Source organism: Pieris napi, chromosome 7 (genome assembly GCF_905475465.1).
Source record: "Pieris napi chromosome 7, ilPieNapi1.2, whole genome shotgun sequence".
Lineage (NCBI taxonomy): Eukaryota > Metazoa > Arthropoda > Insecta > Lepidoptera > Pieridae > Pieris > Pieris napi.
Window position 1 is genome coordinate 754,820 of NC_062240.1, and position 13,189 is coordinate 768,008.

General features: G+C 31.6%; 3 protein-coding genes across 7 annotated transcripts; 2 read left to right on the top strand and 1 right to left on the bottom strand.

Annotated features, from left to right (window-relative positions):
- Positions 1-66: 66 nt before the first annotated feature.
- On the top strand, positions 67-8,261 carry LOC125050902 (TBC1 domain family member 15). 4 transcript variants are annotated; one of them, XM_047650972.1, is made up of 10 exons: positions 67-251; positions 613-805; positions 1,728-2,147; positions 2,386-2,572; positions 2,842-2,938; positions 3,822-4,238; positions 4,988-5,175; positions 5,668-5,794; positions 6,511-6,774; positions 7,553-8,261. In XM_047650972.1, exons 1-10 carry the CDS (start codon positions 210-212, stop codon positions 7,619-7,621), a joined length of 2,004 nt encoding a protein of 667 aa, XP_047506928.1. In that variant the 5' UTR covers positions 67-209; the 3' UTR covers positions 7,622-8,261. The 4 variants fall into 4 exon arrangements, with proteins under 4 accessions (XP_047506928.1, XP_047506930.1, XP_047506931.1 ...); XM_047650975.1 differs by having other exon boundaries at positions 68-251; positions 6,511-6,748; XM_047650973.1 differs by having other exon boundaries at positions 69-251; positions 2,401-2,572.
- Positions 8,262-8,423: 162 nt separating this feature from the next.
- LOC125050903 (gastrula zinc finger protein XlCGF17.1-like) lies at positions 8,424-9,978 on the bottom strand. Of its 2 annotated transcripts, none has more exons than XM_047650977.1 (3): positions 9,885-9,978; positions 9,571-9,788; positions 8,424-9,461 (listed from the first exon to the last, which is right to left on the bottom strand). In XM_047650977.1, the coding sequence occupies exons 2-3, from the start codon at positions 9,691-9,693 to the stop codon at positions 8,505-8,507; spliced, it is 1,080 nt and encodes a 359-aa protein (XP_047506933.1). In that variant the 5' UTR covers positions 9,694-9,788; positions 9,885-9,978; the 3' UTR covers positions 8,424-8,504. The 2 variants fall into 2 exon arrangements, with proteins under 2 accessions (XP_047506933.1, XP_047506932.1); XM_047650976.1 differs by having other exon boundaries at positions 9,571-9,729; positions 9,817-9,974.
- A 1,164-nt stretch (positions 9,979-11,142) lies between these two features.
- On the top strand, positions 11,143-12,330 carry LOC125051158. Its single transcript, XM_047651332.1, has one exon. The coding sequence runs from the start codon at positions 11,345-11,347 to the stop codon at positions 12,062-12,064; it is 720 nt and encodes a 239-aa protein (XP_047507288.1). The 5' UTR covers positions 11,143-11,344; the 3' UTR covers positions 12,065-12,330.
- Positions 12,331-13,189: the final 859 nt, after the last annotated feature.

The window sequence follows — 13,189 nt, forward strand, 5'->3', positions numbered from 1 at the left end:
AAAAATAAATCTTTTGACACTTGGTGTATGACTTTCTACTCTGTCTATTTGTCTACATTGTTTCCTTCGGCGCTCTTTTTGTGGTCTGTGTTTGTTGTTTATTATTTTTCTGCGTATTGGAGTTTATTAAACATGGTGTGATTCATTATAAAATATTAATATAATTAATGTGAATATAAATTCGTATACATCACAAAATAAATGAGAAGATGTCGTGTAGTTCTACAGAAGATTTGCCCGATCAGTACAAAGTAAGTTTCAATAACTGCTTTGTTTCTAATTATTTTTAAGAACTCGACCTTCAAACTAAGTAGCATTTGCCATACAGAATTTACCTTACAATAACGAAATACAGATTGTGTTTCATCATCTTCTTGCTCATGGCAATATAACTTTTGTTTGTTAACAATAATAAATATAGAAAGTTTAGTTTATAACAGGTAATGTAACTCTTATAATAAAAGCAAATAGTAGTTTATTTGTTCTGATTGCCTTTAACTCTTAATTCTAGTCCTTGGTTTTTGAGCATTTCACAGAGGAGATCAACTTTAAAAGAGACCTTTGAAGGAGGCAAATGCATATGCATTATTGTAATAGTTGCATATTTTACAGGAGCTATTTACACAAGATGGAGTATTATTAAAAGCATGCATTGGCCGTCCCATATCAGATCTCAATTCTATTGGGATGCTTTGTGTAGTACAAAATGCTGACGGTACCAAATGTATTGAATGGAGACCAAATGACCTCATTACAATTGATTCGGATACACAAGACCAAGAATGGGCTGTTGTAAATACTATTGGTAAAATAAATTTAAATATAATTATTTATATGACCTGAATTTTGAATATATTGGATATACTTATTCACTGGAGGAAAATTTTTAAACCACTTTCCTTGATTATTGGTACTTTGAGATCAAGGAAAATTTTATATAATTCTCTAAAACCTATAATTTAGGTTTAGTTTAGGTTTGACCCTTTAATCAAAGGTTAGGGTACTGTGGGTCTTAGTAACAGTTAGCAAGGAATTAAATAAACCTGATAAAGGACTTGATAACATTCTCTTTAAGATGATATAATTGAGTTCAATTGAGTTATTATAGAGTTTATTGCTTTTATAATGTATAATATTATTTCTTTTTTTAATTTCATGCTTGATTATATTACATTTTCAAATATGTATTTATGAGTAAACAATGTTTTATTTACACTACACCTACAATATATTTTATAGAATCTTTCTTAAAATGTTTTTGTAGAATAGTAAATTTGTAAAAAATAAAATAATGCGAAACATTTACTTTCAAAAACACTGGTACTGGTTTTACAAATATGAAAATTTACACGTTATTACAGAAAGATAAGACTAAATAAATATTTAAAAAAATTAATTAATGTGCAGTGTTAATTTGGCCTCACTCAGTATGCTGTGGACATTGAAGCCTGATTTTCAGTAGTTATTTTAGTAAGTTAAGTATATAGGTATATAGTATTGAATAAAAATGGATAGGAATTAAGTAACCAACTCTAAAAAAAACAAAAGGACTTCACCAATACGATGTGTTTCTGTTTTTACTTATTTAGATACCGCATTTTAAATAAGTGTGAAATTGGACACATTAAGCAAGCTAATTATAAACAATGAAACATTGTTGCAATGACGTCTTTAATATCCCTTGCTATGTAAAATTTTCTCGAAGCCAAGATTTTATTGATTACTAGGTCGACGGCAGCGCACACTGAGCGGCAACATGACCTCAGACTATGCAGCGGCTCGCGCGAGAATCGTCCGAATACCTCTAGCCGAGCTGAAAACCTTTAAGGTCACGCGTAATAGCCAACAAATGCAATTCTCGACAAAGCCCGGAGTTTGGCAGAACACATTCTACTTTCAACATGGAAATGCAGAAATATTTGTGGCTTACTTAAAGAATCACGTGAAAACGGCAAAAACAAGACATGACAGAAACACTTACGTCGTGGTCGAGTCTAACATCGATTCCCAGGCTTTAAATAAGTCGTTCACTGAGTTGGATATTTTTACGGAAAATACAACAGATGTTGTATGGAGTTTGGTGTCCAATTTTAAGCAGCGCCCATATGAAACTACGATGGAGGCGTTCTCGAAACTTACTGATATAGGTGAGTAGTTTTTTCGTGATTAAAAAAAAACATGCCATTTACTTTGCATACTATTATATATTTACTCTCTTATTCGTACATACTAAAGTGCGTTACTCATGAATACTTTTCAAAAGTCTCAAGTTAATTCCGTACTACCGTCATATTCATATATTTAAAAATTTGATTTTGTGAGGGTAGTCCAAAAATAATACTAAACAAAATATGAGATATCTCCCGTACGTATTGAATTAAGTAGTGTGGAGTGTTTTAGTATATTACGGGAATGAAGGCTTGAATGGCAAGCGGGATGTGTCCGAGGAGGTGGCCGATTTGTTGACGAAAAGTATGAGTGCTTTGGAAGATACGACGTCGATAACGAAGTCCGAAGAATATGAAGTGATCACTGTTAAACCTACATTACCACCCCGGCCTTGTATACCAAGGTAAATTTATTATCAATTTTAGGCTTTATTTTTTTACAGCGAAATTATAATATAAATAGTAATGTCAGATAAATTTTTAAAGATGTTTTGTACTTCAAAAATAAAAGCAAAAATCTATTTTTGTAAGATACAGCTCAGATACGCATATATAGTTATGTTAAGTATACAATTTTTAGTTATTACACATTACATTGAGCACATTTTAATTCTTAGTTATGGAATTACTCAGTGGAACTTTAAATAATTAATTATTTTTTATTTTATCCTAGAGGCACACCACTATCAACAGAGAAATGGGAGGGACTTCAAGATACAGAAGGAAGAATACTCGAGGTTGAAGGAGTTAAACAGCTGATATTTCGAGGTGTAAGTACTTTGATAATGTTTTGTGATGATAGCTATTATTATTATTCGACTTAGGGTACTTTAAGAGTATCAATTCTTAATAGGCCGGCACCGCACTCGCAAGCCTGGTATTGAGCGTCCATGGATGGCGGGGCGGTATCATTTAACATCAGATGATACTCCTGTCCATTTGCCCCTGTTCTGTAACTCCAGTTAAAGTTTCTTGTTATTCAAGCTTATCGTTTTTTTCGCGTAGAAAGTTATCATAATAAATACTATAAAGAAGTTAGTAACAAATTTGAAAATATTCTCAACTTGTTTGAGATAGTAAGTTAAATATGTGCGCATATAGGAGGATTTATTATTTTTATTTTCACATTTAAACAAATTGGCTGTTTTAACTATAATAAATTCGGCACGTTTACATTAATAATTAAAAAAATACTGGCGCGAATCGAACTAATTTTTTTCTGGACATTACATTTGTTAAAAGCTATATTATTACATCAAACTATGATTTATAATTAACGCGGATGAAACCGTAAGACTAGGCTTCTTAATGAAGCTGCAGTCACTTAGAATTATGTGGTTACTGCTGCCAAAGGACACCAGCCGACCGAACTTTAGGTACGCTCTTCTCTTGAAGGCCTCTCAGTCGTCTTCATCTTTAGTCGCGTTCTTCGTTACTGAACGTCGTGTTGCATATCTTCCCCCTAACTCGTAACGGTTCGGAAATACCTGGATTGGCAGCTGCTTCTATAAAGTTGTGGTGCGCGGCAAGAAGTGCGGTCTGTCGTGGAACGCTTTTATTTAGTTTTTAGCTGAAGGTTACCATCCTATTTAAAGTTTTCTTCAACAATAATCTTACGAAATGGCGTTTACCATTCATTATTCCCATTCACAGGGCGTAGCACATTCAATCCGCCCGTCGGTATGGAAATATCTACTCGACTATTACCCCTGGCACGCGACGCATTCGGAAATCCGTAAAATACAAAAGAGAAAAACGGAGGAATACTTCTCGATGAAGCTCCAATGGCGGTCGATCACTGAGAAGCAAGAGTCGCGATTCAGCGAATACAGGGAGCGGAAAAGTTTGGTCGAGAAAGACGTCAATAGGACGGACAGGTCGCATCCGTTTTTCGCTGGAGATAACAATCCGAATGTTCTCTTATTGCAAGATATTTTGATGACATATGTGATGTACAACTTTGACTTGGGGTACGTTCAGGGAATGAGCGATGTGTTGGCGCCTCTTTTGCTGCTTTTGGGGAATGAGGTCGACAGTTTTTGGTGCTTCGCTGGGTTTATGGAGAAGATTGTGAGTATTTATTTATGAAAAAAGTTCTGGAAATATAAAAGGGCGTACAAAGTACACACGTCAGAAGTGAAACAAATTTTTAAGAGTTGTTCATATTTATACAAATCTAAAAATTTCCGAGACTTAGAGGGAGGGAAAAAGCAAGGTATTATGTTAGGAATTTAAATGTCATTAAAATATTTAAAGTGCCGAAAATTAATACAAATAATCAATTTTTTTTTTATTATTTCTTCGATAGTAAAAAAAAGGTAGCATTTTAATTTACAATTCGTCATTTGAGATTTTAATAAATTATTTTGCATAAATTAAAAATACTAATATTTCATAAATTCTCTTAACGTAATTTTAATTTTAAAAATATTAGGTAATTCGCCCACTCTCTCTCAATTTTCTTCGATAAAAACGCTGCACATCGTCGTGACGCCTAAAGAAGTTTCACTTCAAAAATAAATATTTAAAATAATATGTATGTACCTTGTATAACTTGACTAAATGTTTTCAAATGGAGTAATGTTGGCCTAGTGGCTACATTCGCTCGAACGGCGAAGGAAAACATCGTGAGGAAACCATCCAAAACATCTTGCCTTAGATCCAGACGGCGTGTGTCAGGCATAAGAGACTGATCACCTACTTGCCTATTAGATTGACAAATGATCATGAAACAGATACAGAAATCTGAGGACCAGACCTCAGGTTGCAGCGCCACTGATTTATTTTTAAATGTGTTCAAATAAGTTTGCAATTTCAAGGCATCGAACTTCGACATGGACCAAGCCGGCATGAAGCAGCAACTCCTGAATCTGCAGCAGCTGCTGACGTTCGCAGTTCCGGACCTAGCGAAGCATTTGGCTTCCAAGGACTCCGGGAATATGTACTTTTGTTTCCGATGGCTGCTTGTTTGGTTCAAACGGGAATTCTCTTTTAGTGATATTATGAGGTAAATGTCTTCAGAATCTCCTATAGAGCTGTGGAATATGCTTCCTAATTCTATTCAGCTAGTTCCCATCCTCTCATCTTATAATTATCTCTTATAGAAGCACCTCTATCTCTTACTCTTCTATCTAACCCTGAGATTATTGTTAGTCACGTCATTTCTATATAATTTGTAATGTTTTTATAATTTTAGCACATATGCTCTTTTAGCACGGGTTGCCTGGAAGAGATTGCTTGTAATCGATAACCTCGTAGCACTCAGCCTATAAATTTACATTTATTTTGTGTAAATATTATAAAAATAAGTAAACTAATAATGATAGCAATGGGAAGAGTTGATATAATGTTTATTTTACTATTTCTTAATGAATATTTGTTATGAGATTTATATTTGATTATCTTGTTTTTAACAAAGTAAAATTATGTACGTGAGCTGCTAAAGTCCCCATAGATTACTCATAAGCCGTTTTAATTAAATTAACCACATTTATTTCAGGCTGTGGGAGGTGTTGTGGACGGGGTTGCCGTGTGCAAACTTCCACCTGTTAATCTGTGTTGCCATACTCGACGCCGAAAAGGATGAGCTCATCAGTAAAGATTATGGTTTTAACGAAATATTGAAGGTAAGAATAACAATTTAATCTGTAATGTTGCTACATAGACAAGTCGTGTTTTTTTAAATAACTATAATAACTCATATATGTGTATATGTTCGCTTTAGCTGACTTACGAAAATTATGAATAAGCAGGCACAAAGGTTGGCGTCTTAAATTCGCATCTAACTTCGAACTACTACTTCCGTATGTCGAATCCCATAGTTTTTGATGTACGGGAGTCCATAATCCATATACTTAGATTCTTAATAACTATACCATACTTGAAAAATGTGTTTTTAATAAACAATAATCACTAATTTAATAGTAGTTTATGCAACTGTCATATAATAGAGGGTATTAAAACATGAGTGTAGTTTTTTTAAGATTACACGAGTTTTAATACCTAATTATATTCAGTTGCATACACTACTTTATTTAATATCTTAGCTATTGGTACATTAAATAAATGCAATATGAAAGAAACAAAAGTCTGTTATTGGTTCGGAACCAGCGCTCACCACAGATAATGTGTACTTAAATTTAATTGAAACCTCCTTGGTCGGGACACATTGTACTTTAATAATTAAAAAATTGTTTTGTTAAGAGAATAACTTTTATTTAATTTTCTTAAAGAAGTATGTAAATAAAATATGCCAATAAAAGTCTGTATTTCGTTTCATAATAAGAATATTACCGAATGAGATTATATAAATAAAATGAAAATATTTTTGATTTACTTTCAGCACGTCAACGACCTGTCGATGTGCCTCGACATTGATAAAATCCTAAGCACGGCCGAAGGAATCTACCATCAGCTACTGTCAGCGCCTCATCTCACCGACCAAATTAGAATTATCCTCGGAATACCAACCGCCGCGAACGACCCGAGCGATCGTAACGAGGAATCGGGCTCCGAAGATTTGGGGTCTGACGGTTTGGGGGGCGAAGGGCCCGAAGAGAACGCTCGCGATCAGGCAAATGGTAAAATGGACCGAGATATGGAGGAAGTTATGTATCAGATAGGATTAGATTTCAATTTTTAGGCGCTACATTGATTCGAATAACAATATAATAAATAAATAAAAATATTGTATTGGCTTGGCTTTTTATATTAATAAAATTACAACATTACTAATAGAGTCACTACAGACCTTGAGTAGTTAAATTATTTATTTGCGAAGTCTTTAGGACTAGCTATTTGACGTTTATAGTATGTGTATGAACTGGTAGGGAGATAAATATTTAATCGATGAACAATAATTGTTCGTATAATTTAAATTATAAAAGTTGTTGATTTAGTTTGCTTGGTAACTTTCATTAAGGCATCATCGTCGGTTTCGTCGACCCTATTTACTTAATTTATTCTTACTTTGACAGCTAGTTTTTTTCAATTCTATTTCAGGAATATTTAAAAGTGTAAAGTTTGATTTACTTCAAATTATGTTAATGACATTAAAACGCCTGATATTGACAGTAACTAATATTCTTTTTAATATATCTTTTGGAATGTTATAAAAAGATACGTACCCCCTTATTCATAAAGTACTCTTTCGTCTCTTTCTTTCACATGAAACAAATGAGTACTTTTGTAAGAACGGAGCAATTGTACCGAGTTATTTTTAAAAAGTAAGGAGCTATGGTTATACAATATAATTCCTATGTATTGAATTTTTGTTACAAGAATATTGTCAATTCTAAGTAAGTTAGTTCAATATATTACAAAGAGATTTTGTATATTATTTATATCGGAGGATCTAGAATTTAAAGTAAACATTTTTCTTTCAGGTTACACTCGAATATAATGGACTACAGATATCTGTTGTGACTGAGACGGTTTGGGCCTTGCTTGCCTAATGTAGATATGACGAGAAAATTTTATATTTTTATATGCAGTTAAATATTTTTAAACAGTATTCAGTAATTTATTCCTTCATTTAAATTTTCAAAATGCACAATTTACTTTGTCTCTAACCACTCATTAACAACGACACAGGTAGACATTAGTTTGTATGTAGTATAAGATTTTCCTTAGCAAACCTTTTAATTTTAGGAAAAATATGTAATGTTGTTATTAGTTAACTACTTTTATTACAAATAACAATTGCAAAATTTTGATCCTATTTTACACATACAGTAAATAATATAAATGTTTGCCGAGGACATTTCACCTTTTTCCCACCATTAAAAATTTCCCAACTTGTATGAGTATATTCAGCTGTAAATTAAATTTGTGCCTTCTAGTTTAGTTTCTTAGTTATACCTATTAGTATTTGAAATATTGTCAATTTAGAGGCTGTTTTTCTAAAATTTACAATTAATAATTGTTCATTAGTGTAAAGATTTCATTAAAGTAATTATTGTATTTTCACAAATGCTAATTATTCAGATCAAAAAATCAGTTGTAATAATATGCTGCAATGCCAAGCTTTATTATTTCTTTGGTACTCAAATCAGCAAATTGTACAAATTAAAATTTTAAAGATTAGCATTTGCCATGACTATTATAGTTCAAAGTATATTTTAACAATATTTTTTTTTAATTTAATCTTTTGTTTTGTATAAGTTTTTTTATTAAATTCTATTAAAATTAATTTATATTGAAAATGAGTATGTATTACCAAAATAGTAATATTGAATAAATTGGAAAATTTAGACATAGTTTTGTGGCTACATTTTATTTTATTAAATACCAGATAGTAATGAGATCATTAATAAAATACTTTGTACTTATTTATAGTTAGAGACTCAATAATACAGGCTGTGGATGAGATTTCAAATGAACATTTAGTCCGTAGCGAGTTTGATAGGACTTATCACACAAATGGCAGTGGAAGTTCTTAACTCCCGTGTGAGTCAGAGAATGTCTCTGCAGTTCTGATTTAGAGAAGAAACGCTTTCCACAAGTTTCACAAGAGTATTTTGTTTCTTTCAAGTGATTTTTCCTTATATGTGAACTTCTAGAACTAGATGTTATAAAAGTAGCATTGCACACTTCACATCTATGATTTCTTGTTCTTTTATGATTCCATAGTATATGAGAATTGAGACTACCCGGTACTTTGAATTTTTTGGGACAATATTTGCAACTGTAGGCCCGATTACTACCATGAGTTAACATATGTATTCTTATGTAGCCGGGAGGATATGACTTTCCACACTGATCACACTGTCGTAAAAGCTTTTTGTCTGTGTTATCTTTAGACTTATGGGGACTAGGCTGACAGTGATGACCGATTATGTCATCTTGTCGGTAGAACCCCACCCAACAATTTTCACAGATGAAAGGTCGCAAATGGAGCTTTCTATGCATGATCAATGATCGAAAGTCTTCAAATTTTTCACAGCAATACTCACAAGCTCTACCGACTGTGTTTTTGATAGGATGTGTTTTCATACAATGTTCATATAGTGACTTAGAAGAACTGAACATTGCTTTGCATTCAACACAAAAAAGGTCAACCGATGGTTCAATTTCTATATTATTTGTTTTAATTTTTGGTTTTATGTCTTGTTCACTAAATTCCTTTTCATCTGGTGCAAAATAATCGTCATTATTATCACTCTCTGACTCCATGTAAGTCATTTTTTCCATCAACTTTTTTGTACTTGATTCGAGTAATATTTTAAATGAATATGTGATAGTTAGTTGGTATACACAATTAATACAAATATATTCAGGCAACATTTTTTCAACCTGAAAAACATCACCTATTTTAGAACATAATAGATATAGTCAAATATAAAGTAAGTAATAACGGTAATGTAGGCCGTTTATTTTTTGAAGATATTATATACATACATACCTTATAATTATAAAAATTTAATAAAATATCAGATAGACGAACGTCGTTTCCAGCAATATAAATTATGGTATGAATATGTTTCATTTCTTTTCCTTCACCTAAACAGGTTCTGCAACACCTCATTTTGATTTTATGAATAACTTTTATTTTGCTGTAAATCTTTGGGACAATAAATAATTGTAAATCAATAATTTACCATGACTGTTGTCATAGTGCTCCTTGAAAAATAAAACAATTAAAAATTACCATGATATGATATTAAACATAATATTATGTTGATTAACGATAATTTGTTTTGCAGTAATATTTATTACCGAATCCTATTTATGATTAGTTTGAAATTTGACTAAACTCTGATTTCGGATTCTAGTAGTTTATACTTTATTGCTAAGTCGGTGTTCTGACGGTTTAGTTTCAATTGTCATCACTGTCATGTTTACAATTGTTGTCAATTGCCAGTGTATGATCGCCTATGACTTTAATTATTGTTCTTACTTACAGTATCATATAATATTACTAGTATTAATCTAAGTCCACAATATCTATAGATTTTAAAAGGGTTGTTTTTCTTGCTGGTCCTGTACTTTGATAGATTGCTTTCAAGTTATCCAAACTTCTTTTGATGTTGGAAAATTTTTTGTCTGCTTTAACTCTGATGGCGATATTAATAGGACGTATCGGCATCATTATTTTGTATCCGCATATTATAATGTCCCATAAGCCCGCCTTTATGAGGGTTATAAGCACCAAGTGTTGTAATTTGACTTGAACAAGAACTCGATGTTGTTGGATTGCAGTACCTAATATTTTATATAAACATTCTTATAATTATTTTTTTACATATCTTTAGGTACTTAATAATTAATTGATTCGAAAAATTCCTTTTTTATTTCGAATGTGACTAGTGTATGACAATGTAAAGGATTTACTTTATATATTATATGTCGCAGCCAACTAGCTTAATTAGCCGTTCAATTAACAGCCTAGCCGTTTAACTAGCGGCCTGAAAGATGTTTAGCCAGTTGATCAAAGAGCTAGGCAAATGTCTTGGATCGATGACGTTTCATTACGTGCCTAGCCTGTTGACTGTTAATTTAAATATAATTCCACTTTCTGCCACTCTCAAACTCGAAACAAAACTCTTCAACTCAACTTTGTTGGTCAATGAAATATTGTAGACTGTAGTGATAATAATAATGTAAATTTGACGTAAGCAATATAATTTTAAAATAAATATATTTATGTCATAATATGTTTACCTTTTTTATTTCTGCCAAAATATAATGACCCTATCGTACGAATGGCCTAAGCATTCGCCAGTCAGTTTATTAAATGTTGTAACAAACGCTACGGCTGAATATCTTTCAGGCCGTTAGTTAAACGGCGCCGTTTAGTTAAAAGGCTAAGCTATTAATTAAACCGCTAATTAAGCTAGTTGGCTGCGACATATATGCATATATGTATATAATCATAGTTATGACAATAACAGTGCCACTAGGGGTGTAAAAAATTTACGACCTACTGTCACTTAAATTTGAACAAATTGTTCAAGCGGTTTCGGACTTGTTTGGTTACCAACACTGTGACACTAGAATTTTCAATTATCATCTTTATAATTGCTGATGGAGACAATCAGATATAAATGTTATAGTTACAAAATACCTGATTATTTAAAGCAGCAATCTCAATTCTCATTTCTTATCGGTTTGACAATTGGCATCTAGCAACTTAGAACTTGGCAGCAGGCAGCTTTCATTTTAGAGATTTTATTAAAATGAACACAACAAAGGTAAATAAAAATAAATCTCACCCTCAACCCAGCAAAATTGAAACCGAAAAAGTACGTAACAAGAAAGCAAAACGTAAACGCAAACATAGTTTCAAAAGGTGTCGTAAAGAAACCAAAAATAATCAATTTTCAATCGCAATGTCTACATGGGCTCAGAATTTCACAATGGCATCAAACTGGCAAATGAAACATGAACTTGCCTTTTGGAAAGCCAGAGCAAAAACGCTAGAGTACGAAAATAGATTATTACACGATGTTATTAAAAAGAATTACCTAAAAACATCGGAAGTTTCAATAGAAATTAATGATCAGAAAAATGATGAGAGTGAAACTCAACAGGACCAATCACAACAATTTAACATAGATGGTGCAGAATGTTATGAGGACATCGTTGAAGACGATGACGATGATTGTATGGAGGATGAGAATGATGATTTTGTAGTCAGTGAAGAGTTTATTGAGTTTGTAAGAGCAAATGCTAAGTTTAAAGAGGATGCTAGGCAAGAACGCGAAAGGTTAAGGAAACAACAAGATACAACTGAAGAACAAGTAGAAGATAATGTTATGACTGAAGACAAATTAAAAGAGCTTTATGGGGAGAAATGGCAAAAAATATGTGCATTAGAGATGTCTCTATTAACGGACTTTATAAATAAGAAAGATAAGGCTACATATTGGCCCAATATACCTTTTAATTTTAGCTAAGACATAATAAATAGATATGAAAAAGTTTTAGTAACAAAAGTCACTGCCCATTTCTAATTACGTCTTGGGTTTAATGTAGAAATATATAATTTCTACTTTTTTTACTTAGATAGAAGCATCTCTATGGAGCAGATAGAAGAAACAACCTCCTTGTACACTAATAATTGTTAATTGTGTATTGACAACTATGGACACTTGATATAATAAATATTTTACTGTGATTGCAGATTGTATTATAAAGAAAATAATAAAAACTTTAAACAATGGATGGTATCTACAACTTAAAACATGTGTTTATAAAATATTTGCAATAATACTATTGACATATTAATTCAATACTTGTGTTCATGAATATGTTAAATGGTTATTAATTATTAGTAATTATTAGTATATTAATTACCACTTAAAAATGTTCTTTCACAACAATATTTCAAACCTAGAGATATATACATATATCTCGTTGATTTTTTATTTTGTGCATGTCTAATTAAATCTATGTTTAGGATTAGTAGTTGTAATATTTTTGATAATGTTCTAAAATTACTGAAGTATTTAAATTTTGTATAAATTGTTGAAATTAAATCTAATTATAAATTATTTTCTTTTTTATTTAAATAAGCTGGAATATTTTATTATGATAAAACTATAAACCAGACTATACGTTATAACTAAATGAAAAGTATGGAATGGTTGAATTGTATGTACACAATAATGTGTTAATTACATTACTTAACCTAGAAAATTGCTGTAATATTTTTTTTAACTGGAAATAGTGATGTCAAATGATGTGATGTTAATGCAACACAAAAATGACTTGGACGGTAATTAAGTATAGGTAGGCAAGTAACAGTTTTTTACCTAAATCAACTCGTAGGCTAAGATGTCCATTTGGGGAAATCATAGTCTTCAATCTCCAGTTTTTATTTCCAAAAAGTTGCCATGATTATGATTGACAAAAATGTTTTGATATTAAACGTATTGGTATCCTCACGATGCGTTCCGTAGGAACAAGTATTAATTATACAATTATAAGAAAGTATGTTAATCACGCAGAAGTGTGAATAAATTAATAAATTATAGACCAAAAGTCGTTTTAATGCGTTTTTGTAATACTTTAAATATTAC

What these genes read in the sequence shown, in the direction of transcription:
- LOC125050902 (XM_047650972.1), top strand. Translation starts at nt 210, where the DNA reads ATGTCGTGTAGTTCTACAGAAGATTTGCCCGATCAGTACAAA. An exon ending in GGCTGTTGTAAATACTATTG is followed by an intron (nt 806 to 1,727) that starts GTAAAATAAATT and finishes ATTGATTACTAG; the next exon opens with GTCGACGGCAGCGCACACTG. An exon ending in TGGACCGAGATATGGAGGAA is followed by an intron (nt 6,775 to 7,552) that starts GTTATGTATCAG and finishes TTTTTCTTTCAG; the next exon opens with GTTACACTCGAATATAATGG.
- LOC125050903 (XM_047650976.1), bottom strand. An exon ending in TAAATTTTTATAATTATAAG is followed by an intron (nt 9,462 to 9,570) that starts GTATGTATGTAT and finishes GATGTTTTTCAG; the next exon opens with GTTGAAAAAATGTTGCCTGA.
- LOC125051158 (XM_047651332.1), top strand. Translation starts at nt 11,345, where the DNA reads ATGAACACAACAAAGGTAAATAAAAATAAATCTCACCCTCAACCCAGC.